Source organism: Lepidochelys kempii, chromosome 9 (genome assembly GCF_965140265.1).
Source record: "Lepidochelys kempii isolate rLepKem1 chromosome 9, rLepKem1.hap2, whole genome shotgun sequence".
NCBI lineage: Eukaryota > Metazoa > Chordata > Testudines > Cheloniidae > Lepidochelys > Lepidochelys kempii.
In genome coordinates this window covers 38,142,534-38,169,418 of record NC_133264.1, presented here as the reverse complement: position 1 = coordinate 38,169,418, position 26,885 = coordinate 38,142,534, and the positions used below count along the sequence as shown (strand labels likewise).

General features: G+C 39.9%; 1 protein-coding gene across 1 annotated transcript in view; it reads right to left on the bottom strand.

The window, feature by feature from the left end:
* Positions 1–19,524: 19,524 nt before the first annotated feature.
* The window catches only part of EPHA4 (EPH receptor A4), a 125,562-nt gene continuing 118,201 nt past the window's right edge, over positions 19,525–26,885 (bottom strand). The window contains exons 16-18 of the mRNA XM_073359960.1: positions 26,260–26,415; positions 25,105–25,976; positions 19,525–21,997 (exon numbers count right to left, since the gene is read on the bottom strand). Of these exons, the coding sequence (XP_073216061.1) occupies positions 25,862–25,976; positions 26,260–26,415 (271 nt within the window). The 3' untranslated portion in view covers positions 19,525–21,997; positions 25,105–25,861. The remainder of the gene's footprint in view (positions 21,998–25,104; positions 25,977–26,259; positions 26,416–26,885) is intronic.

The window sequence follows — 26,885 nt, the reverse complement described above, 5'->3', positions numbered from 1 at the left end:
GACTAACAAATTTATTTGGGCATAAGCTTTCATGGGCTAGAACCCACTTCATCAGATGCCTGAAGTGGAAAATACAGGAGAAGGTATAAATACATGAAAAGATGTGAGTAGCCTTTCCAAGTGTGAGGTCAGTCTAAAGAGACAAATTAATTAACAGCAGGATACCAAGGGAGGAAAAATAACTTTTGAAGTAGTAATGAGAGTGGCCCATTTCAGACAGTTGACAAGAAGGTGTGAGTAACAGTAGGGGGAAATTAGTATTGGGGCAATTAGGTTTAGGTTTTGTAATGACCCAACTACTCCCAGTCTATTGAGACCTAATTTGATGGTGTCCAGTTTGCAAATTAATTCCAGTTCTGCAGTTTCATGTTGGAGTCTGTTTTTGAAGTTTTCTTTTTGAAGAATTGCCACTTTTAGGTCTGTTATTGAGTGACGAGGGAGATTGAAGTGTTCTCCGACTGGTTTTTGAATGTTATGATTCCTGATGTCAGATTTGTGTCCATTTATTCTTTTGTGTAAAAACTGTTTGGTTTGGCCAATGTACATGGCAGAGGGGCACTGTTGGCACATGATGGCATAGATCACATTGGTAGATGTGCAGGTGAATGAGCCCCTGATGGTGTGGCTGATGTGGTTAGGTCCTATGATGGTGTCCCTTGAATAGATATGTGGACAGAGTTAGCACCAGGGTTTGTTGCAGGGTTTGGTTCCTGGGTTGGTGTTTTTGTTTTGTGGTATGTAGTTGCTGGTGAGTATTTGCTTCAGGTTGGGGGGCTGTCTGTAAGCATTTCCCAGTGAAAGATCCCATACTACTTAAAGGGACAATACCTAATTCCTCCACACTATACGCAACTCACATTTTCCCTTTGCAGCCCTAAAGGGCCAGTATACCCCATTACAAGACAGAACTGGCACTGACTTTAGAGGTGGTCTGGCAGGAGAAGAAGCACCACATCCATAATAGTCTGGAAGGAGAGGGAGTTACAGCAGCAATAAGATGACTAGAAAAGTGAGGAGATTCTAAGGTCTCCTTTGGGACTTGCATTTGTTCAACACTAGGCACAACTAAGGAACCCCATGCTCAGAAACTTAGCTGATAGCACATGGAACAGTCTTGTGGCAATGTAAGAGAAAAAGTAGGTGTACAAATTCTAAGGCTACATTATGCATTTCCCAATGTAGATTTCCTTCACTTTAATGCTGACAAGCTGTTGATTTTTATTTTTAATTATGAACTGCAATCAGGTTTTGCTGTCAGTTATAAATATAGCAGACTGCTGTTTAACTTCAGATTCCGTATCACTAATGTAAGGTGTAAGTACTGTGTAGTCAGCTCAGTATCTTTAAAATAAAATATTTGCTGACAGGAAAGGGAAATTTTATCTCATATTAAATAAATATAGAACGATATGATTGTTAGTGAAAATCTGGCCAGATGACTATTATTAATGTTGCAAGGGTGTTAAACAAATCCACATTTAGGAGAGATTTTCAGCCCAGTTTAAACATCAAAAATAAGGCAGGAAAGATGGCCTTGTGGTTAGGGCACTCAATTATTACCCAGAAGATCTGGATTCAATTTCTGGCTTTGCCACAGGTTTGCTCTGTGACCGAGAATAAATCACTTAGCCTGTCTGTGCCGCAGTTCCTGGTTTGTAAAATGGGGATCAAGATCCTTCCTTTGTCTATTTAGACTGTGAGGTCTCTGGGGCAAGGGCTGTGTCTTACTAGAAGTTTAAACAGTGCCCAACACAAGGAAGCCCCAAAATTGGTTGGGCTCTTTTGGCACTACCATAATACACTTATTAAATAAAATAACAGTGATAAAACAAAAACCAATTATTGTTGTTCCCTTTCATTCATTTCAGCTATAGCAAGCTAGCAAGCTCCTAAATGATTATTTTAATTCAGGCATCCTTGAATATCGCTTTGAGTGTCCCTTTAAAAAAAGCACACACAGAGACCTTTCACTGACTAAACTGACATCTTAAGGAAAGATTTCCCCAAGAAGTAAGCTTTGTTAACAGGCAGTATAACACCTTGCAGTTATGCTGCTAGTGGCTGCCACAGCCCAGTGTTCTGGTTACAGGAAAGCAGGCTTGCCATGAATTCAAGAACTGGCAAACTGGTTCTTATAATAGGTAGCAATGAATCATAAGCTTCCCACATCCTCATAGCTCATTATACATTATCACCTGCTAATGCAGCTCCTCTATTCTTCTCTCTCATATCTTTCAGGAGAAATAAAAGACATTTATCAGCTCCTTTGGAATCTATGCATTATATTTTATTTCTTTTTCTCTATCTTTGGGCCATCAAGTCTCCCTCAGTGGCCAAAACAATATTCTTGTAATTTAGAATTAAATTAACCGTTGTCTACTTGTCCCATCATTTTGGGGGTCAATAGCATAGAGAGGTAAAGAATGGTGGAGGTTTAGCCTCAGATACTTTTTCAATGTTTATTATTATATTCTCTTCTGTCTTACTCCATTCTGGCTTATTTCTGATAGTAGGATGAATCTACAGTATTCCTGTAGTCTTGAAAGGTTCAAGAAAATATTTTACCAAGCAACAGCTATACAGTCTTTTCACAGGAATATATTAGGTTCAGAATCAAGTCCCTTTTACACTTACAGAAAATCTGTGTCAGGTGTGTTCATTACAACTTGGCTGTCATTCTCCACAGTTAAAATGCAGTTTCAGCACAGAAAGGAACTAAAATGGTTTCATGTCTATGAGTCATACTCATGCTACAACTTGGAAACATCTATACCATCTTTCAGGGAAACAATTAAAATGCAGAGTACTAAGCAAACAGACACTATTAACTTTAATGAAATGGATATTTCTTCTTCACGAAACAATTTTGTCTTTGTACTGCATTGGAAGGCCTAGATCAATTAATGGTATGTTCACAAAGAGCCTGATCTGCCCTTGAAGTCATCAGAAGTTTCCCCATTGAGTTCAATGGGAGAAAGAGCATGGATTAGCCCTGGCCCAGATTAAAAAACACCTGTTTGGAGAGAAGGGATTTAAATAAACAATTGGGATGATCTTTCCACTACCATTATTGTTAATAATGCTTGTAATAGCACCAATCATTATTAGCGTAAGCTGCTGGCCTGATCCACCATCCATTGTTGATAATAGAAAGAATCACATGGACTTTGATGGCAAGTGGATAAATACCTGCGTGCTCGGTGCTGTATGGGATATAAATAATAACGGTCCCTCATGAGGAAGGCCAATAAAGCCATGGGGCTAAATTCCAAATTGTGATCACTATCTGTAAGAAATGGGATAAGTAGCGAGGGGTTTGTGATCCTTCCCTATCAGACTCATTATTATATGTTCCTCTTCCATTCACGACCAGTAAGCCTTCTGCAATGTTACTAAAATCCATTACTAGCCCTCAGCCTTTCCTATTAAAACAAGCAGCAGCATAAGGCTTTCAAAGAGCCATTCGGTAAAGTAGTACATGAAAGTTCATAGAGGAGACCTTATAAAGAAAGGAATGTAAACTACACTATTGAACATTTTAATCAATGACCTAAAGAAAACACAAAATAATCACTGACAAAGTTTGCAGATGACACAAAAAATAGGTGCAGTGGTAAATAATGAAAAAGACAAGTCACTGATTCAGAGCAAATCTAGATTGCTTGGTAAACTGGATGCAAGCAAGCAACATACATTTTAATACTGCTAAATGTAAATGTATACAACTAGGAACAAAGAATATAGGCCATAATTACAGGATGGGGGACTCTATCTTGAGAAGCAATGACTCTGAGAAAGACTTGGGAGTTGTGGTGGCTAATCAGCTAAATATGAGCTCCCAGTTTGATGCTGTGGCCAAAAGAGCTAATCCAATCCTGGGATACATAAAGAGAGGATTTTCAAGTAGGAGCAGAGAGGTTATTTTACCTCTGTATTTGGCATTAGTGCAATTGCTGCTGGAATACTGTGTCTAGTACAGTACTGAATTGCATGGGCCCACAACTGAAGAAGGATGTTGATAAGTTGGAGAGGATTCAGAGAAGAGCCATAAAAATGATGAAAGAATTAGAAGACATGCTTTATAGTGATAGATCAGAGAGCTCAACCTAGTTAGCTTATACGAAGGTGGCTAAGGGATGACAAATACAGTCTATAAGTATCTACATGGGGAACACATTTTTAATAATGGACTCTTCAATCTAGCAGAGAAAGGTATAACATGATCCAATGGCTGGAAGATTAAGCTAGATAAATTCAGGCTGGAAATGAGGTGTAAAGTTTTAACAGTGAGAATAATTAACACTGGAACAATGTATGAAGCGTCTTGATGGATTCTCCATCACTAACCATATTTTAATCAAGTTTGGCTGTTCTTCTAAAAGATCTGCTCTAGGAATTGTTTTGGGGAAGTTCTATGGACTGTGTTATAGAGGATGTCAGACTAGTTGATCACAGCGGTCCGTTCTGGCCTTAGAATCTATGAAATGGTTGATTCCAGAATACCATTTGGGTGTACTGAATGAGCAGCTGGATAGGAAATCCTCCTGGACAATTAGGAGCTGAGGATTGTTTCATATGCCACACGAAAGGTAATTTCCATTAGATCAGAGCTAAGATTTTACCATGGTGTTAAAGATATTCACATAACACTGTATACTGGCCAACAAATAAAAAAAACAGTGGATATACTAGATAGGTATTCAGTTGAAAGTGTAAACTCAATTATTAGCACTCAATGTCTAAACCATTACTTGTTTGAACTGAATATAGCTGTCCCTCAAACAGGTAACTCCAATGCTATGATACAAACGATGTGCCTGTATTATAATTCTGTTAAAACAGAGGGGAAATGAACCTAGCTTAGTCCATGATATGTGTGTACTCCAGCTGTATCAGTTCACAGCCTTGCCCACCTCTGCCAGTGCTCCTGTAATGGATTCCTATAAGCCCGCATATGCCATGGTATCCAGTTCCATTTAAATGCAGATGTGGACTAATGGCAGGGCTGTGCATTTTGAACGGAAAACTAGGGAACATATTACTCGCTTGTTCTGTGATCTGAATGTGTTTTGTCTTTTCCTGAACCACATTTATTTTTATTTTTTTTTTTAATAAATAGAGTGATTTTTCTCCATGCTCCATTCAGAAGGAAGAGGGGGAGGGGAAGAGCTAATTATATCTGAACTGAAGTGTAACAGTGGCCCTATTAAATAGGTAGCAGTTATGCGCTATTGATCGCAGTTCACAGGAAAAGCTTGTCATGTAGTGTCAGGAGGTTAATGTAATTACAAGAGCGGGCAGCAGGATCAGCTGTAGCCTCGAATAGGCGAATAACTAAAAGCTGCTTTAGAGACACATAATGTTGTCAAAGCATAAATAATTCATCCCAACATTCGAGAAGAAATTACTGCTCCGTTCCAGCGTATTATTCAGCCATTAAAATCCTGCCCTTGTAAAGACTTTTGATGTAGTCATATTTTCAGTTCTAAGAGCAGTTTTGGAGCATTCCGCTTTTATTACGCTTTATATTGTGCTGTTTTCAAAGTATTAAAAAGGATATGAAATAAACTTACAATTTGTTTAATAACTGCATTGCAGTTCAGATAAGAGAAAGAACTGTATGGATTTATGAAACAGCTGTGTATGTGAAGTGAGGAGGAAGCTGTGGTATAATGGGATGGAATTCCTGAACTCTCTTGAGCTGGTCAGAGTTAAGTTGACTTCAGTTATTTACTGGATGCTGTGTTGTTGTAGCCGTGTTAGTCCTAGGATATTAGAGAGACAAGGTGGGTGAGCTAATAGCTTTAATTGGACCAACTTCTGTTGGTGAGAGAGACAAGGTTTCCAGCTTACACAGAGCTCTTCTTCAGCTGTTCACTGGCACTGACAGCAGCAACAATCCTTGCAGCATTTGGTGAGCCATTTCTTGGAACCAGATAAGAAGGAGAACCATGAGAAATTAAACATGCCCAGCTGCCCTCCATCACAGCTTCTTGACTCCAACTATTTGCTAGTTCTTATTAGTCTATGGCAATTGGGCATTGAATGGACTCCACTCTTCACAAGCATCTTAGCAGCTTAAACTGTGTTTCTGTCAATTGCCTTCTATTAAAATATCTAAGATTAGCTGTGTTTACAATCCCCAGGATCTCTATTTTATAGGAGATCACAACAAAGTAACCCTAAGTTGTGATAACACATATGTACATAGAGCCAGAATGTGGCTAATCTTTGTGCACAAGAGGGTGGACAGGAGAAAGGGAAAGGGACATCTCTCTCTCTCTCCGGTAGTTCCTTCCCCACAAGAAGCCACTGGTTGCAGCCCTTGTGCTATCCCCAGGACAGAAATTTCTCTCTGCTAGCAACTTGTGGGGTACAATTCACCTCAAAATAGGGGAGGTCATGGCCCCTCCTACTCTCTCCCCCATCTGCTCCAAGACCTAATGGAAATAGCTGGCTGCAAAGTGAAGTGCACACAGTGCTCTCTTGAGATTCCTCCACATTTATGGCTCTCCACAATGCCTCCTGATGCAATAATACAGTTCCACGATGCACCCAGCAAAAGACAGGGAATAACTGCGAGGATCTTGCCAATATTATTTCATTTTCTTTCCTCAGAGATTTGACCTTAACTCAAACCCTCATGGTGAAACAACCAAAACCTCATCATTTTACCTGGTTTTGATTTGAAAATATGCAAACCTAACCGTTTTGCATTAATTCAGTGGAAGACAATAAAATGCTGGAAGTTAGTTTGGGTTTACTTAAAAGTTCTGTGAGTTTTTCCAGTCAAGCTGTTCCACGTTTTCAGTTCACAAAGAAACCTGAAGCCAGTCTAAAGTGGCAATAGCTGTGCTGTGTTCTTTTAAAATAAAGGATCACTTATTGACTGGGTCCTCCTATTTGTGTCAAAAGAACTACAGGCTCAGGGTAAAATCCTGCCCTCGTATACAAAGACAAAACTCCCATTGACTTCAGTGGGGCCAGGATTTCACCTGTTGTAAATCAGCATAGCTCTATTGAGTCCACCAGAGCTATGTCGATTTACACCAGCTGAAATTCTGGCCCATTAAGAGCAATATCCAAGATTGGTTTCCCCTCACTAAGGATTCTATATATATTTTTGCCTTTCCCTAATCTGCCCTCCTCACTCCCACCATGCCCTACCATTCCTGCACTCCCAGGTATAGCCTTGAGATAACTGTAGATCTGACTGAAGCCTTAAACCTATTTGGTCACTGAAAAATGATGACACAAAATCCAAACATTTGTATTTTTGTGAGGAACATATGTTTGATATATGTCCATTTTTAAAAAACATAATCTCATCTTCTATAAGGATGGATTATGGTGGGTTTTTTTATACAAATCAAAAGAAACAATACTACAGATTGCGGATGCAAAATCAGATGTGGATGGGAGGAAGCATGTAATATATTACAAATATCCGCACTTCATCTTTGTTCAAATCTAGAGACTGTATTATATAAATTGTTCACATGGTGGACTCTCTAACCAGCAACAGATTTTCCATTCTTATGTATTTTTTAAATGATACACAGTTAATATAGATAATATGTGGTGTGTTTTTCATTGAGCAGCTAGGATAAGGATTGTACACTATTAATTTGACTTCAGTCTTTTGTTATGACTAGAACATTAAGTAAAAACTCCTCTTTCAAAAACTTTGGAACTTACTATTTCCCATATTTTGGTGTTTAATAATCATTTTGCATTACATCTCTCATCTGTTTCCCTGCTTCCTTAATCTTCCTGTTGCTACTAAAACTTTGGTTAGCTCTGTTTGCAGGCACTGATCTTTAGGTCCAGCCAAACTTTGTACAGCTCAGAGCTAAAAGCATAGAGGAAGGGGAGAGCAAAGGTAGCTTTATAATACCTCATGGCTGCTCTGACTTATATCCACTTGCAGTGCCCTGCCCCACGTGTTCCCTATGTCAGAGGCTATAATAAAATGGTATAGAACTGGCTGCTCTAGCTCTGTGCCACCCTATTCCAAGGAAATCTCCAGCTGGCTTCTTAAGCTGGCTTTAAAGTTGCTTTGCACCACCAGGCTAGCACGAGGCAGCCATTTTGGGGAAGAAAAATGATTCGGAGTAAGAACTAGATTTGTTTTTACCATAATCTCTTGTTGAGAAAGTTTCAGTCATCCAGTCAGGCGGCAGAAAAACGCTGGGCAGTCACACACAATCAAGAGCAAACCACAAATCATTAAAGTGAACTGTTTGTGAACAGACTGAAAATCGTTCTTCCAGGCTGTTCAGCAAATGGTTGCTAATAAGGAATACCTTTGTAGTAATCTGAGTTGGTTTCCAAATGATACATAAACAGGAAAAGGGGCTACATTTGCAATGAATATTATTTGAAAATATACAAGCAACTCAGCTATTTCAGCTGAATTTCACTTGAACCCAGATCTAGAAGCACAATGCTAACCCACTTGGGCTGAAAATGAAGGAAACGTTTGCAGAAACCCCAGCAAAATGAAGCCAGTGAATTTTGCACAACTGCAACTATAGTCCCCACCAGTCCAGCTGTACCCAAGGCAAATATCTGATTGTGAGCTTTACCCTGTGTGACCAGAGTCCCAGGGGAAGCCAGCTGAAGTCACTCAATTAGAGTGAACTGCAAAGAATGGGGCAGACAATCCCCAAAGCTGGTGGATATTCCAATACCTGCATTTACCAAGCCAGCACTAAACAGCTTCTGTTATACCTTATTGGTTACTCAGAAGTCCAAAACACATTTCCTTTAAAGTAACCCAGTGTCAGGCCTCCACCTAGTTACCCAACAGATATGATGAAGATTAATGGAAATCTTATTTCATCATATAAAAAAGTTCTACCAATCCCAAAGGATCGGACACATTACCTCCCAGGTTAGTGAATATACCAGATTTTACCCACATACAAGCTACATCCAATTCTTATTAACTAAACTAAGATTTACATATGCTAATATATGGAACAGACATATTGCACGATCTTTCCATAAAATGTGCATGAAATTGAACCTGATGATGGACACAAATCATTCATGAATAGGACCTCCAGTTTCTCAGATGTACATTTCCATACCTAAATCCGCTGTATGTAATGAGACTACTATAGATTATGAGATAAAATACCCTATAGCTATGATTCAAAATGTAAGTCCATAAATCCATGGAATCCCCTTTTTAATAGGAGCAGAAAAAGTTTAATTATTCACTTTAACATAAATTTGGGCATCAGCACAAAGAAACTTGAATAAATTAGGGAAAAGGTGGACTAGTTAAAATATTGATCTTTCGCCCAGAAAGTGAAGTTCAATATCACACAATCTCCACTCATAATTTGATAAGACGCCATGTGCTCAGAAGCAGCCCAGGCGGCGTGCACTGTCTTGAATGCCCTACAGCAGTGAAGCTTTACCCAGGTCTCAGAAGATACACATATCTCTCACCACGCTTGCATGCAGACTTTTTCTAGGTGCCAGATAGTGGGCCAAATTCATCCCTGCTGTAACTTCTCTGTAATCAGCGTGCACCAAGGATGTGCTTGCAGTACGGTCCTGAAGCTGACGTAGTAGTTGCATCAGGAAATAATGGGAACTTAAAGCATGGACACAGGCATCCTTCCAGAGACAAGCAATTTGTACTTGCACTGATACGCAGAATTTGCTGATGAGTGCTCAAGGCTCAGACCCATAGCCTAACATCTAGTCCAGTATCCTATCTGTGACACAGGCAAGCACCAGATGCTTCAGAGAAACATGCACTTGGGCACTATGATCAGCGTAATACGCGTCAACACAAAAGTCCCCACAATGGCCTTGTGTATTTCATGAATACAAATGGGTTCCTCTTAGGATTTCTTTCCTCCATTGTGAAGAGCCAGAGATTGTTCCAGTTGGCTTGATGTTCAGTAACAAAGAACTTTAGGAAAAGAGAGGTAACGGAGCCCATATCATCTTTTTGTAAACTGGAAAACTGCAACCCAGTAATATTTCCTCACTTTAAATTAAAACACACCTAGTTATTTATATTTTAAAAACAGCAGGATTTTGCAAGTGTTTCTAATGCAGCGGAGATGGTAGGTCCCACCTTCTCCTCCCAGCTTCCTGATCTGTTTGGGGTGGCTATGGCTTGTACCTGCAAGGGGGTGACTGAACAGGGGATGTTCCTTGGGCTTTTCCACACAGGCGGGGGCTAAACACATTTTGATCATTAGTGCTTTTGTATATTGCGAGTGCACTTTGCAAAGAGAAACTCACAGGGCTCTGAAGAAAATGGGCCACATTCATCACTGGTAGAAGCAGACACAACATAGTGAAATCAGGGGAGTTGTACCAGTTACTGCCATCCGCCATCTCCTTAGTTTATACTGGGTACAATTAGGTAAGGGATAGTCTGAAATGTGGTACAGAAGGAGTAATTTTACCAAGCAAAGTGTGAGTGAGGGAAAGCCCTATTATCTTCACTCAGATGGCAAAATTAGAGACAGGAAGTATAATTATGCTTTAGGAAGAGGTGATGTATTTTGAGGCTTCTTAGGAGTCCTGGTTTGATATGTTGCTGCGTGTGAGACTGGCAGAGAACCCAGTTTCATGCAACACCGTTTTAAAAGAGGGAAAGGAAAAATTAAAACAACCAGAACAACCCCTAAACTGCAACATTGCAGACTGAGGCCAAAGTTGCTATCTCTGGGTGAGAAATCCAACCCATGTAGATAGCCAGCGAAAGACATATGCACCACTGTAAGTCTATTTTTGAGGCCTTAGGTGGGCCTCAAGAGATTCATAGCTTATGAAGCCAGATGGGATCATTGTGATCATCTAGTTTGACCTCTCATATGACACAGGCTATAGGCCTTCTTCTGGCCCCATTGCACAAGGGTCAATTTTACCTTCTATGAAGCTGGAAGCTGGAAATCTTATAATGTAGAGCAGGGTTAGAGGATTTTTTCCAGCAAGCACACCTGAAAATTGTAATGCCCCAAGGAAAATTGCTAGCTTGCAATAGGATTACCTTGGCTCTAACCTTGGGGCTAACCTGAAGGTTGCAAATGGGGTTATATTTGCATAAATCTAGACACAACCTCTTAGACGCATGTGCCTGCCCCTTTTTTAAGTTAGACTCTAATGAGATTTTGCTGTGTGGTTTTCACTGACGGAAGGCTAGGGCCAAATTCTACTCCCCAGTACAATGGTGTAACTGCAATGTAACTCCATTGAAGGCAACGGATTTATTTCATGGTAACTGAGGGCAGATTATGGCCCTTGAAATTTTAAACATCTCTCAACACTGAATCCATTCTTTCTAAATCCCATCGCTCCAGCCTGAAGCAAAGCAGCCACTGTGTGTGTGTGCCTAAAATACAACATGCAGCAGAGCAGCCATATTTCCTGACATTGTACCCAGTGAGTTACATGGGCCAGTACACAGCACCAAATTCTCATACTTCTGCCTTTTCTCTCTCGCTTTTCTAGCTGCTGCCTCAATACCCCCTACTTTTTCCATCTCCCTCGGGTGACTGAGACCAGTGCCTTCACGAGCAGTGGCAGGTCTACAGCTCCTATCCAGTCCGTGCTTGTAAAATGGATGGAAACAAAGAAATCCCTAATTGTGCCCCTGCCCTCTCACAGCACGTGTTGGAGTCCCACAACACAGCAGCAGCAGCACGCACCAACACAAAAAGAAAGGGTAGCACCATGTGTCCCTCTCCTACCCCCCCCCATCCACTAGTGTCCTTCATGACCACCCTGGAGAAAGCCTTTTCATTAGGTTTCTTTGGACAGCCATGGGAGGGACCAAAGAGCAGTCAAATAAGCAAACCCCTCAGAGCTGGTAATTCAGCTGTCACATGCCATAATAGGTGAATGAGGCAAAATATAGCTCTGTGGCTCACCCACATATCTGATACATCTCTGAGGAGTACTTCCCTCAGTTGTGACTGCAACAGAGAATAAATTGACAACTCTTCTTGGGGAATAGAAAGTGGAAAGAGGATTGCTGACAGCCAGAAACAGGAAGGTGAAGAAAAATGGAGACAAACATACCATATCCACACCAAGAAACCAAGAGGTTTCTTGTGCCTCTGAACAAACCACTGGGCATATTTCAGGTAAGTATTTATATAGATATACTCGGTTAAAATTGGATTGTGGGCCGATGAAGTGAGCTGTAGCTCACAAAAGCTTATGCTCAAATAAATTTGTTAGTCTCTAAGGTGCCACAAGTCCTCCTGTTCTTTTTGCGAATACAGACTAACATGGCTGCTACTCTGAAACCTGTGTGTTTATTGTTTCTCAGGGAGTACAGATCAAATGTGTTCAATTTGCAAGTAAAACAATTCCCTCCCCACCTTTCTAACTATCAGTCCAGACTCTGAGATTCAAGCTGGGCTCTTCCCTTCTTGTGCTCATTATTAATAAAAATTCTACAGTCACAATTCTGATTCTGCAAAAGACTGATGCATGGGTTCTGCAGTGCTTTCTGTCCCTCTTCCTTTCATGGTACCACATAAGTTGTCCACAACAATGGATACTTCAGCTCCACCCATACCCCCCAAAAGTTCAGGTTGCTGTTACTTACATTACTTAGTGGGAGTAAATGGCTATTTCATCAAAGTGTTTTTAGACCATTCTTCTGATCTCTTGCCATCACCACTGAGGAAACCTTGGGCAAAAAGAAGGGTTTGGGCAAAAAGAAGGGCTTGGGCAAAAAGAAGGGTCTCTGCTGGCAAGGAAATCCACAGTCATGGGCCCTCTGTTGAAAATGCTCTACACTAGTCCCCAGATAGTTTCATTCCGGTGTCTTTCATCATGCATGGTGGGATGCAGAATAAGAAGAGTGGGTTCCAGCACACAAACAACTCTGAAAATGAGGACAAAGGCTTTGAATTGGCTCTGGAATGTAACCGGAAATCAAGGGGGCACATGGGGGATTCTTTTTGGGCAGGCTGATGCATATTGTACTCATTGGATCTTCAACATGGAATTCACATTCATTCTCAGCTGTGAGTAATTTGTCTAAAATGGGAGAATACTAATCCAAGTTAAAAACAAAAGTAATGGAAATTTACATACATCATAAAAGTAAAGATAAGTCTCAGACTATGCAAATTGTGAAAATGGTACCGTCTTAGCATTGTCAGTCTTCTGGGTTAAGACTGATCTCATTTGCACCAGTGCAAATCAAGAGTAACACCAGTGAACTGACTTACTCTAGACTTACATGGGTGTCAATGAGATCAGAAGCTGACCCTTTGGCTTAGTTTTAGATTTGTTTTCCTTACTCATTGCCTTTGAGAAAGCCCTATTTACAAGCACCAGCTTGGACCTACAAGTCTAGAAAGCTCAGGAGTCCAACAACCCACCAACCACCTATATTAAACCATACAAAGTACCTTACTGGAGAGAGAAGTAGCCTGACTCTCTGTTAGAGCTCTATTGGATGGATGCTACCAAGCAATACACAAGGAAACAATTACCCTTATTGAGGCAGTATCCTAAAAATCCTTCTCACAGGATCCACAGAAGTAGTTCTATCACTCAGCTCACATTGAACAAAAATAGAAAACACCTGTTTTCAAACTGGTATAATTGATGAGCTCACCACCTCTATACCAACTCAAACTCTAATTCAATACAATATTTACAGTGTAATTCAAACACTGGTTTACTATGTCACTTACAAGTGATTTCCAAAATTAAAACAGCAGTGTGGGCTTCCTTAATACAAAAATAGCTCCTCCATAAACTTCCCAAAGTCAATCAACTAATTAAGCTAAAGGTATTCAGTCAACCAGTGCTGATTGGATTTAGCAGTTTGCAATTGATTTTTTTTGTTACTTCAACACCACTCACTTTCCAAACCAATTTTAAAAAAAGTTGCTGAGATTTTCCAAAGGCTCAGGAAGATAAGTGGGCTCCAAAACTAATTAACTCTAAAACTTAGGACCTGGGGAAGCCCTTCAAGGGGACTCGTAAAACCCAGCAAGAATTATGGGTTCCAACTTGAAGAGCAAAAACAAATGAAAAACAAAGCAACAACTACATTAAAAAAGAAGAAATGCTTGAAATCAATATTGCAGCAGATCATGGCTGTTTGAGGATAAAGTGATATACCCAGGTGCAGGAGAGATGCTGACTTAAGGTATCTAGTAATTGCTACCAAATAGTCTCACCTATCAACATGAAACCAGTGCAGAAGGAAAGCTATAACAAGAGCACACAATGCATGAGGAGTGAAACAGTGTCATCATGGATAAATCATTTTAAAAATTGCCACTGATACTTCTGAAAAATAATAGTTGGCTTATTAGGTTGCTTACTCCTCTGTGAAAGATCTGTGGCTCAACAAAAGACTCTGTATTCTACCTCTGCCATTCACTTTGCCTCTTCAGGCATAACTGAACAGTCTGCTGCATGTTTGGATTGTTGGATAATTGGGAGCACTTCTTGTTCATGTACACCTGGTGTTGTGCCCATGCCTGAAACTCGGTTAACAGAAAGAGTATGACTTCCCCTCCCCCATCTCCAGTATACTGGAGATCAAAAGTTGATGAATGAAACATAGGTGCCCTGTCTTCTTAAGAACCACAGCAGAACATTCTAAAAGCGCGTGCAAAAATGACACTCAAGTCTCCAAGGATCAAGTACCACAGTCCTAGCCCAGTTAGCCAAAAAAAATCCATCTGCAGTCACAATATGAACCTGAAAACAAATCTGAACCATGAGGGTATTAGGTTTTTGAGAAATAATACAATCTCTACTTGTGTGACTTCCCCTTCCCCCCACTTTTAAAAGTTTCAATAGCGAAAATAATGAAAATCTATAAGGTTCTATGTTTTATAGTTAATGGGCAAGATCTTCAGCTGATGTAAATCAGTGTAGCTATGTTTAAGTCAATTTGAACTAAGTACAATTTTTCATTTATTTTACTGGTATATTCTTGTAGTGTCAGTTTCACTTGTTGGATGTGTGCATTTATTTGATGTTATTTTTTTTTAAAAAAGCCTTTTTTAATTAAAAAAACAAACCAATTAAATGAATCAATTTTAATAGTCACCTTTTAACCTGGTGCATCACTGAAGTGTAGGTGAAAAGAGGGTAGTTGTTTAATACTTGTTGTTCATTGCAACTCAACACAACATTCTAGGCAGGAAGGAAATAACTTTTTCAGTGAATTCCCAGTGTGATTTTACACAGGGAGAAGTTGAACTGGGTGATTTTTTTTTTAAGTACATTTTCTGGAAAATACATTTTGGGCACCCAAACTATTTGTGAATGTAGGTCAAATTCAGTAAATCAATTCAGCCAAAAAAACAAAACCAAAAAATTGAAAAGATTTTTGGAAATATCAAAATAGTTTGTTTTGAAAATGTCAAAATGAACTGTTTTGACAAGTTTGTTTCAAATAGGCTTTTTTTTTAAGTGAAATATGAGTTAAGTAAAATTTTCTAAACAAACAATTTCTGTCCTGAAAGTCAATTTGGACCTCAAAAACTGCCCCAATAAAACTGTTGTCAGCATTTTTTGACAAAAACATTTTGTTGAAAAGTTTTCAACCTGCTCAAAGAGCAAAGAATATATTCCTCTAAATTCTACTATTAACTAAATCCTTGCAACCCAATTGACTTTAAGACATCCTGAAAAATGAAAATGGTGGTGGAACAAACTTTCAGGTGGTGAAGTGTCCTTGTAACATAGTGTGCATAATGCAGCAGAATCCTTTGGCACATGATAAGGCAATTAGCTCGCTTCAAAGATGCAACAATCTAATGGGCAAAATCTTGAGTAGTTTATGACATGAAAAGCCTGAACTAGATGTATAGCCTTGTAATTGCCACTTAATTTTTTAATACCTCAGTGCTTCTCCATCACTGAAGAACAATCATTTGTTATTCCAATGAATAGCTTCATCACTAATCTGTTCCCTGGGGATCAGATTTTTAAATGTCTTTACGTACCTAGAAATGCAGATAGGGGCTGAGGAGTATTTCAAACGGACCTAGCAGCCTAATGTCCATTGATTCTCCATGGACAATGCCTGACTGGCCATTGACTTCAATTGAGTTGAGTTAGGCCAGTGGAAGTGAGGTGAGAATCAGATTCCCAATGTTGTTTTTGTTTTGTCAGTCAACTTTTGACAGAAAACAATCTTCACAAGTTGAAGGCAGAACTTTGGCTTTGAAGTGTCTGGTGCAGTTTAAAGCATTTTGTGGTGCATTGTATTAAACAGAATCCTATATAAGTAACTAAACACTATGAAAAACATGGATCTCATTACTTTGTTGGTCTGGTTTCAAGCTAGTAAACCACAGCAGATTAGTGGGATATAATTGGCCCTTATCTGTTATGTATAGAATACTTTATTTATATATATTAAAACAAGTTAGTGAGTAGTCCTGTGGCTACTTTGTCCATCTGTGCATGTAAAATATATGCTTTAGTAAGTTGATTGGAATGGAATGCTTTAGATTTTAATTTTATTTTTTAGGCAAACTTGTACATATTCATAAAACTTTCTGTGAGGCTGCTGTAAACAAAGAATTATGTTCAGGGCCACTGCCAGAAATAAGATACGTCAGAGGTCTATTACCTATTCAGTAGAGAATCAGTCAATGGCCCAAGGGTACTTCCTTAAAAGGGAAAGGGTAAAATAACTAAGGTCAAGGCCTCAGATGCATATAGTTTTAATCATATTGTTGATTTAGGAGTATCATGAGCATTTTTTGTAATTGTAAAAAAAAAAAAAAATAGCAAAATGGATTTTGACATGACTAGAATGGTCCCAGCATCTGAAAATAAGTCATGCTTTTTCTCACACTCCACTACTCTAAACAGTCATCATGAACCAAGCTGCATTCTTTGCAAGTAAGGGATGCAAAAACATGCTTTAGGTATATTAGCAGCTCATGCCCTTTCATCTCTCTTATTGTTCTCCTACTACAATATTTTTAGGCTAGAGAGAGAGAGGGTCAGAAAATTTTGGGGGTTTTTTTGGTCAAAAAAAAAAGAAATGGAAACATTTTGTGAAAACATGTGGGTTTTGGTGGCATGGTTTCTTAGATGCAGGGTGAACTGTCTGGAGAGAGTGAAAGCCTAATCCAGTAGATGGAAAAAAATTGATGTTTTGACACAATTCCGGGTTCACAAAAACCTTCTAAAGCTTTTGTTTTCATTCCAAAGTAGAAAAAATACAAATACAAAACCTCTAAAGTTTTCCCAATAGGGAATTGTCATCTTCCGGCCAGCATGCATGCTCCCTATGTATAAATGGTAGGAGCATCCCATTGCTTGATATTTCTTCCCAAGTACAAATGATACAAACTTCAACAGTTTACTGCATATAAAGCATAACATATAGGGACTAATTCATCCATGGTGCAATTCCACTCCAACAAAGTTTCAGTCACGAGTCAGAAGCTAAATAAATCTTGAAGAGTAAATTTTCAGAAGGGCCGCCTCCCTTTTTGTGGCGCGTATGAATTGCATATAGTATTTAACTTCCCTATCCAGGATGATTAAGTGAACACTGATGCGATTGTAACGTGTGGTTCCAGAAAGTCTGTGTATTCCAAACATGATACTTGGACTACACAGTTGTACCCTTCAGCAATGTTTGGTTGCATTTGCTGAACGTGGGAGACTTTATTCTCATATAGTTAATAGAATTCCAAAGAGTTAAACACATGGCCTTTTTCAGTCTATTCTCATTCTTAAATAATGAAAAATGAGACAATACCTCTCAAATCTATTTCCAGAAGACCGCAACAGTAGTCTTAGCACATCTGAATGAATGCATTGTAGCCCTACAAGATTCTCCTTATACAATTTACATGGGTTGGAGACCTTCTGTAGCAGAAGCCTTCATTATTACACGTGCCTTACTTCTTAAATAGTTAAAACTCTGTGAATTATACTTCGAGCTACTTCAGTGTTTCCTTTGTTAGTGATAGGAGCTCGTAGCTGATTTAGTGGCACTAGTCTTTGACTAGCCAAAAATCTGCACACACAACAGGTGATAAAGGAGTTTGGTCATCTCTCAGAAGTTCCTAGTATGTTTCTCCACATCTCTCAACTACCCAATGCACAGTTTGCCAGAAGTACCCTCTGCGTATGAGAAGCCAGGTTTGGCGATTGGTAGGGGAGCCATACCCAGGTAATCCTGGCAAGTGACCTGTGCCTACATGCTGCAGAAGAAGGCAATGCCCCCCCACCTCCCCGCCCGAAATTGATCACTGCCAATCTGAGCAACTGGGAAAATTCCTTCCTGATCCCACATAGGGTGATCAGTTAGAACCTGAGCATGTGAGCCATTACCAGCCAGCCAAGCACCTGAGAGAAAGAATGCTAGGTGTCACCTCAGAGCCCTGAACCCTTCCCGTCCAGTGTCCTATCTGTACTTGTGGCCATCCCTAGTGCTTTAGAGGAAGGAGATTAAGAAAAACCTTAATAATGCATGGCGGAGAGGGAGACTTCCCTTCCCGACCCTTGCAGGTAGTTAGCTGAAACCCTGAAGCATGAGCTTTTAGGAACATAAAACATAAACCAGAAGTGAGCCCCAGGGCTTTTGATCACTGCTCCCTGCCATCACAAGCAACCCCCTCAGACAATTGCACTCACAGCTTTCTCCAGCTCTCTCTTAAAACAGATTGTTTGCCCTCCACAGTTTCTATTGGGAGGTTTTTGCAGAACCTTCCCCCGCCCTCCCATGGTTAGAGACATTCTCATTTCCATCACTACCACTTTGCTTCGCCAATACATTCTGTATCCACCATTCCTGTTCCCTCTTTTTTACCTGTTTTCCTGTCCTTTTCTTCACACTTTCCCCTTTCTGTTGTCTCACCACTCTCCCTGTGCCTCTGTCCTCTCCCCTATTCCACAGCCCCTAACTCTCTGTCTCCTCTTTCTCTCTTCTGCCATGTGTCTCCAAGAACATACCATTGGATTCACTCCTTATCTTGCAAATGTAACACAATAGCAGAGCAGCAGTGCCCATCACCTGCTGATGGACTGAAAGATTGAGAGTTGCATCGTTAGTGTTCCCACATTGTGTGTGAAATCCTGGCCCAACTGAAGTAAATTGAAAAACTCCCATTTGACTTCAATCAAGCTCGCAATTTCACCTCATGAGACGATAAAAGGCAGCATGGCAATATAGCGAGGAGCAGTCAAGGGAACAGTCGAAAAAGGGGCTATTCTCATTGTGCAGTGGAAACTGAAGTCTTAATAAACTTTAATAAGACCCCAAAATAAAAACTGTAATGACTGTTACACCTCCCCCCACCTAAACATCATCTGGAATACATTGGTATCTGTGTAAGGCAGGGGAGGGGAGAGGAATGGTGTACTTTAGTAAACGTCTGGATATTACGGCATTAATATGATGAGAGTGCACGTGTCACAAATACTGCAGAGAAATAACCAGTTTGGGGGCCGGGTAGTTTTGTGCTACGCCAAGCGCATTGTCAGCAAATGATCAAACATAAACAGTAGCAATAATTCGCATTAGCCACATTTGAGGTTTGTACAGTAACTACTTTATTGTTTTCAAATGCAAACTTTTGCATTGTTTGCTATTTTACAATTTTACAAACTAGGTATAAAAGACCATAAATAAATGACATAAGTTATGTGTACCTAAAATTCATGGGGGGGTGGGGGGGATTACAAATTAAAATAGAAAATCTATGTCTAACCCAGAGTCTGTTCAAATTCATGAACCAAAAAATGCTGTTAGAATCTTTTTCTCGGTATGAACTAAATTATAATATGCCTCATACATTCTACTTTTAACCACAGTCCTTGCATATTCCAACATACTTACAGTGATACAAAAAAATAAATGCACTCTCTCTTTATTTCTTTGATTAGTATTCAGGATTTTTTTTCTGGTTATGAAAATGTCACATAAAAGAAAAATACTGCTTTTTAAGTCCTGTTTACTGGTGAAGTACCAGCCCTTTTTTTTTTTAATACATTTTTAAATATACAGATCCAATCACAAAGTTAGTACAGCAAGAAACCTGGACGAACATCAACCGGTGGTGTGGTGAGCAGAACAATTTCTAACAACGGCTTGCCATGCTAGAGAGACCTGTCGATGACGTCTTCTGTAAGAGGGAAAAGATGGAAGCAAAGTCTGTAATAACTTGTTTACTTTTTAACTCAAGCTCTGTTTAGAACATTTAACTGCAATTTGAATGTGCTGGGTTTGCAATGCACACTTTCGCTCCCTGACTCCTTGACAGTGTTGTATGGGAAACCATACAACTACATGAGCTTTCCCCCCATCTCAGCTATATTGATCTTTAATTTGTGGTTCATGAGAGCACGTAACATTATTTTAATAAAGAATATAAAGGGGCCAGGAGAGAAGGAGGAAATAGAAGTAACTCTGAGTCATTTCTTTACGGCTCCATTCAATGTGGCATGCTCTTTTAACGTGGCAACATCCATACTTTGTTTTGGTTTTTCCAATGTATGTTTGACTGATTGCTTCTCCTGAGCATATCTGTTGCTGAATTCAAAATGTGGAATGGCAGCACCTTCCCCAGACTCTAGCATACATCTATACTCCAAGTATAGTTTACAGAAAATAAACAGTGAACGCTCCATACTCAGTAAACTTTTCTAGGTAGTACCGGTAGGTTGTTAGCACTGGTCTTTGGGCCACAGAAATTACTTTGTACATTAATTCACCTATCCTTTGGCTAAGGAGACTAGGAACGTGACAAACTTTTGCAACCCTTTTGTTAACAGCTGTAATCTTAAACGTCTCTTGCAATTTAATTTCCTTAACTGTTGCTGGGAGAAAATGAAGTATTTGACTGTCAGCTACAGGACACATGGTTCTCACAGCTGGCACACTGAGCAATGTGCTTCTGTGAATGAATAAGAATTGCATATATTTGTTTGCATTCAACAAGTCTTTAAAATCTTCTTTTTGCAGATAAAAAAGGCTACGTAAGAGTTCAGTTCAGGGTTACCAGTGACGGATACAGGCATTGTCGCCCGTCAACTTTTCATCAAGAAACTGGTGTTTTTGATCATGAACAGGTCTTGATAAGAATAAGTGATATTGATGGAAAGCTTTATCACCGTTATGGATCTCATTATTCATCACTCCACAACTGAAGTGAAAGTGCTCCTGTTCTAGGCTGCAGAACCAGTCGTTAAGGTTAGTGTGGCAGCTACAAAATACATTTACAGATACAGAAATTTAAACGTTTTTGTGTGTGTGTTTTCTTGCTACTGTTGCAGACATCATCTACTGGCCTGCTTTCTCGTGTAACTCTTCAACTAGCAAGGGACGGAACCCAGAGCTCCCAGAGATACTTTCAGCACATTCCCAGGCAATTCTACACATGCAGTGATGCAGACGCACGCAAACACACACGCACATTTGGAAGAGATAAGAAGTCCGTTATCAATTCGAAGAAAAAAATACATATATATTTATATCACTGCAATGGCACATTTTGTGTAAAATGTCACTTCAGCAATGTATATAGGCAGCTCACGTGAACTGGGTTCTGTGTCACGGCATCTGACTTGGCGTCCATGGTAATACCTGTAGTGCTCTGTCACTTGCACTCAAACAAGATGCAGCAGTGACATGAGGAGGGTACGGTGTGGAGGGGAATCAAAATATATAAATAAAACCGTAAGAGGGAAGAAGCAGGGGGGGGAGGGGGGAATCCCAGAAGTCTGAAGGGCTTTGATACAGTACATTCCTCAAATGACAACTGGAGAACAGATATTGAACCTTATAGTCTTTTTGTTTTGTTTCAAAGCAAAAAGGGAAATTAAAAGTCCCCACTCTTCAGGGACTGATTCCACTTATCGAGTGTCTGTGTTCCCCAGAATCCGTGCTGGTGAAGCAGGGCTTGTGGAATCTGGAAGGCTTCATGTCTGGTCTTTTGTTCTCCCATGGTCAATATGATCAATAGGAAAGGCTGTCAGGCCAAGGAAGCAGAATCTATTTTCCCTGTAAAAAGGAAACAGGAACACATTAGATCAAATACAAACGCAGCTACAACAGCACCTGGACAGCAGCCATTTGGATTTCCTAACGAAGTTGCCACTGCATCTTACCCCTAGGTAATGAGGTTCCCTGCCCAAATAGGCAGGCGTGGGAATTGGCCAGTTTGCACAAACGCACAAGTGTCTTATTTTTTCCTTTTAAATTACGCTTGTATGGTTATTGTCTGTATTTAAGTGTGAAAACGATATTCTGGCTCACTGAATAGTTTAAAGAAATAACATAGGAAGGAAAGGTTCATGAAGGCGCAGGATTTCTAATTGACTGTGTTCTATGTGCACTGCTCAGAAACGGTAGTACTAGTGGAAGTCCAAGCACTAACAGTGCCTTCTGTTACCCCAAAGTATGTCACTGTGTCTTCCAGGAGCAGCAGAGTTAATCCCCACAAATCACAGCAAGGTGTGAACAATGGAGGATCTCCAAATGCACGGAAAGGAAAGGAACAATTCCCACAGAGAGGTGCTGTAAATGGTTTATATTAGCAGGGGAACCGAGAACCACACCAAAGCCAATTGTGTATGTGCGTGTGTGTGTCAGCAGCAAGGAAACAGTGGATCAACATTGCATTTCCTTGTAGCCCTGACCCACTATGCCATTCTTCCAAAGGCAAGCAAATGTGTTCAGGTGCTTATTATTGTGAACTGATGAATCCTGGACTTATTTACAGGCAACATAACTGGGTAACGTGGGTAGGTACAACAAAATTAAAAACACTCCCAGCAGGTGGGGAAAATGACTTCCAAATGAGACAAAGGGAGTTTTGTTTCAGAGTGGACAGAAAGTACAATTCACATGTATATATGAAGAATTCCCACTGGAATTCATGAGCATCTTGTTGGCTAAACTAATGGCAGTATAGCCTGCTTATGACCAGTACAAAGATCAGCGTGTGCTCCTGTGTATGCAATTTTCTACTAAAACCACACGCAAATGTTTAAAAAAAAAAATAGCTTATGGATTTATCAGGTCACTTTAGTGAAGTGAACTTCTTTTGTAATCCCTTTTTGCTAGGAAGCTTTCATTTCCCTTGCAGCAGAATTGACACCCTGCAGTTTCCCAATGCAAAGTCCTGAGTGGAAACATCATTCATTAAAAAATGAAGGATAAATTGCTAGAACAGTAAGCTGTGTAGCACTGCCATTGTTCTCCTTGCTTTGCATCAGATCAGCAGGATAAAGACAACTGACACTTCTTTTAGTGAAGAAAAAACACTATTTTCCATTTAAGTTCTGTTTTTACTACCCCTTCAGTTTGACTTACACACACACACACAGAGAGCTTTCCTCCAGTTAAAAACATGTTCATGTTCTTGCCCACTCACCACTCTCATTTGATCACAGTGAAGTTCAGTGCTGCCACTCACCCTGTAAAATTTAGTTTCTGAACGGCCTTCACAATTTTCATATTAAAAAGAAAATATTAAAATACTCTGACCTTATTGTTACTAGATGTCAACCACATAATTCTCCAATTTGTTCAGAGAATTGGGTACATTTTGCTTTTATTTAAAAGATAGCCTTGACTTTCTATAGCAGGTTTACAGCAAGGGGAAGCTAAAATGTCTCTGAACTGAACAAAGGATATTTGTTGGCAAAGTACAAATGTCAGATCTTTCAAATGAATCTCCAGGGCTTACATCCTCCAGCAAAATGATGTTAAAACATGATGGTCTAAGTAGTTTTTGAAACAAATCTCATATTCCTCCCAAATAGAAAAGCTCTTATGAGTAATGTTGCAAAAAGGTTTTTACTAAGTTGTAGTGATTTTACAGGTCCCAAATTTAGGATCCCACATTCTGAACAACTTGCTTTCAGAATAAGCTGGAGTATGGGGGTTGGGAAGAAAGCTAGTGGTTCAAATCAGCAAGTTATTGTTACACGTGACAAAAAATGATGAGTGTGACTTGACTGAACAAGTCAAACTTGCCGTATCAACAAAGTCAGCTGTTTTGGATTCAGAATAAATACAGTGACTTTAAACTTCAACATACCAAGCTCAGTCTTTTGGAAGCTGCTGTCAGGTGTAGAGGTGGACCAAAAGTTCGCCCTACTAAGACTCTGTCTGTTATTCACAAAACTTTGCAAATCAATGCTCAGGGGCATGAACGTCCTCTTCTCTACACCTCCATATCAAAGCACAAATGGGTCTGGTACTCAGATACACTAAGGTCTGGCAAGGTACTACTGCTCTGGCAGTGTAAAAGGATCTTAAAGGGAGCGTACGTGTAATTTATGCCCAATTTAAGGCCTCTTTACACTGACAGAACAGTATAAATGGATCTTAATACAAATAAAGCTCAAGCCCAAATGGAGCTCTTTTGATCTCACCAAACTGAATCCCCAGGTGAACAAACAAAAATGCAGGGATCTCCTAGAGTAACATTTTTGTTTCATGTGTAGCCATCACTACACACTAGCTCACATCTGCAAACGGAAGAAAAAAGGCATATGTACTTCCATTTTACTCCATTCTTGGTCACATAACACCACAGATGTGACAGCAGAGACCCAACTTCAGCCTAAAAGAAGGTTAGAGGGTTTGCTCTGATTGTTTTACCTACGCAGGGTATATCATGTTTCCAAAGACAGAGGGAAATCTTATATTAGTGGTTCCCCTCCAATAGTACGTTTACCAGTACTGCTGCTTTTAGGCATTAGTGCCTATTTCTCTGTTTTCCCACCACTACTGTAGAGTCCAATCCTTTACCCACCACTGAGAAATCAACAGGAACAGCGTCAGACTCTTCATGATGAACTGTCCACCAAAACCATCTACATCCTATTGTCTGCACACATTTCAACCCACAACTGAGCTTGCAAGCGAGACAAAGGTTTGGAACAGCCCAATTTCCATTGTCAGTGAAGAGTACATGCAACTGAATGTGATGCAGTAGGAACAGCTGAGCTTAGTCTGGCAGACTAGTACAGGTTTATCCAAAATAGTTGGAACCACAGTCCTACATGCATTTTCTTCCACACAGTATTTACAGGTGACAGTATAGTTTAAAAAAATAAAAACACCAGGAATAGAATGGAGGCTATACTTTCACTGACCTTTTCAGTGTTGCAAGAGTGATTGCTCCTTCAAAGGGGAAAGGGATGTGAGTCTGGAAGTTTCACAGTCAAGATTGTCACAGCTGACTGTCAGTAAGACGTTTGGAAAAGGTTTACAGATTTACAACTCAGTATGGCACAACAACAGCCAATAACAAACCCCGCAGAAGTCCAGTTTTGTCCAGTAATCCTCAGGGTGGGTCATTCCCTATCTCACCCTGTAAATGGGTAAATCACTAATTGAGAGGCACCGATCAGCCAAACAATAGTCTCACTGAGGTTTCCGCACGGGTATCAGTGACACGCTGAGTCTGCAGAAAAGATCATGGGTAGACTCTTCGTTCCAGTGAAAGATGCACAACCATGGTTTATCCCACAAATAAAATACTGTGGTTGTAATCCCCAGGTCATTGGGGGAAGGAAGAATAATTATTTTTTAAGCACAGTATCTGGCAGCAAACACAGCATCAAAACTTGAATGTGATGTTATATTTATATAGATACATGTATTTTACATATCGTTGATCAACAGAAGCATATTCCAAGAAACAATTTGTTCCAGGTCTGGTTTAAAATGACAGCTTGTCATTTCGGTAGGGCCCCCTTCCCCACAGTTTCAGCAATCTGTACACCAAGCAATGCTGCAGATCTTTATTTCAAAGGGCAAGGAGACGACGTAAAAAAAGTGCAGTTCTTCAATTAAAGTGCATGGATGAGGTAAACTAATTTCAAGAGTTTGAGTTTATTCAGTACTGGCTCAGACGGGAACCATCCTGCCGTGCATCTGTTGCATTTGGGTCCGCATTGCCTGGACGCTGCTCAAAATCTTGTTCTGGTGCGCAACGGTGGTAATCCCAATTCGTGTCAGATCACTGATTAAAACAAGAAAAGAAGCAGAGGGCTGAGAACTTTGTGTTAAATGCTGATGCAAAGCAACATATGAGAGTCAACCACATGTAATACTGCAAAAGCAAGGCAGATGTATAGAAATGTTTAATTAAATAACTGAAGGCATTGTGGAGGTATTTTAAAGTTCTACTCCATCCAAATGAAAGGCATTCCATTCCTTTAATGAGCGTAATGATATGCAGCACAAAGCAAAAGAAGCCGATTAAATCCAGATTTACCAGTTTTTGTTATACGCTGAGTACTTACTCCTGGTTCATATGTACCACAGCCTCTAGGGTTGTATAGCCAGCAGCTGTGAAGTTATCCTTATATCGATCCATTTTAATGGCCTGGAGCCAATCCCCCACAGAAACAACGGCTGAGAATTCCGGAGAACTCGGATCCAACAGGGCAGTGTTTGGTCTAGGAACAGAAAATACATGGGCAGATAACAGGTATTAGCTGGTTTACAGAACAAATTTTAAGCTCCACAATGATTATGCTGTGACTAGGCAAAACATACCATCAGTTCAAATAAGGGCGGCATGTTGCAGGTAACTAGTAAAAATTGGGGCTCATGCACTATAAAAATGTAACCAACGGCAAATTTAGCAACCATATAAGAACAGGCCAATTTGCCCCAAGAATGAATTTGATCCCTGGTGTCTATTGTTACCTTCAGTTGTAAATCAAATCATTGTGCCCTTTATAGTTTAAGCCCCAGATGCAACAAAGTTCATGGAAAACACTTTTATTACAATGTGCTCGGCAAAGGATGAGGTCCTGAATGCTGGAACATGTTCAGGCTACTGTGTCTGTATCCTGCATACAGCAATTCAAGACTTGCCAATCTTGCATATGTCACACCTCAGTTCAACAACTACAGAAACACT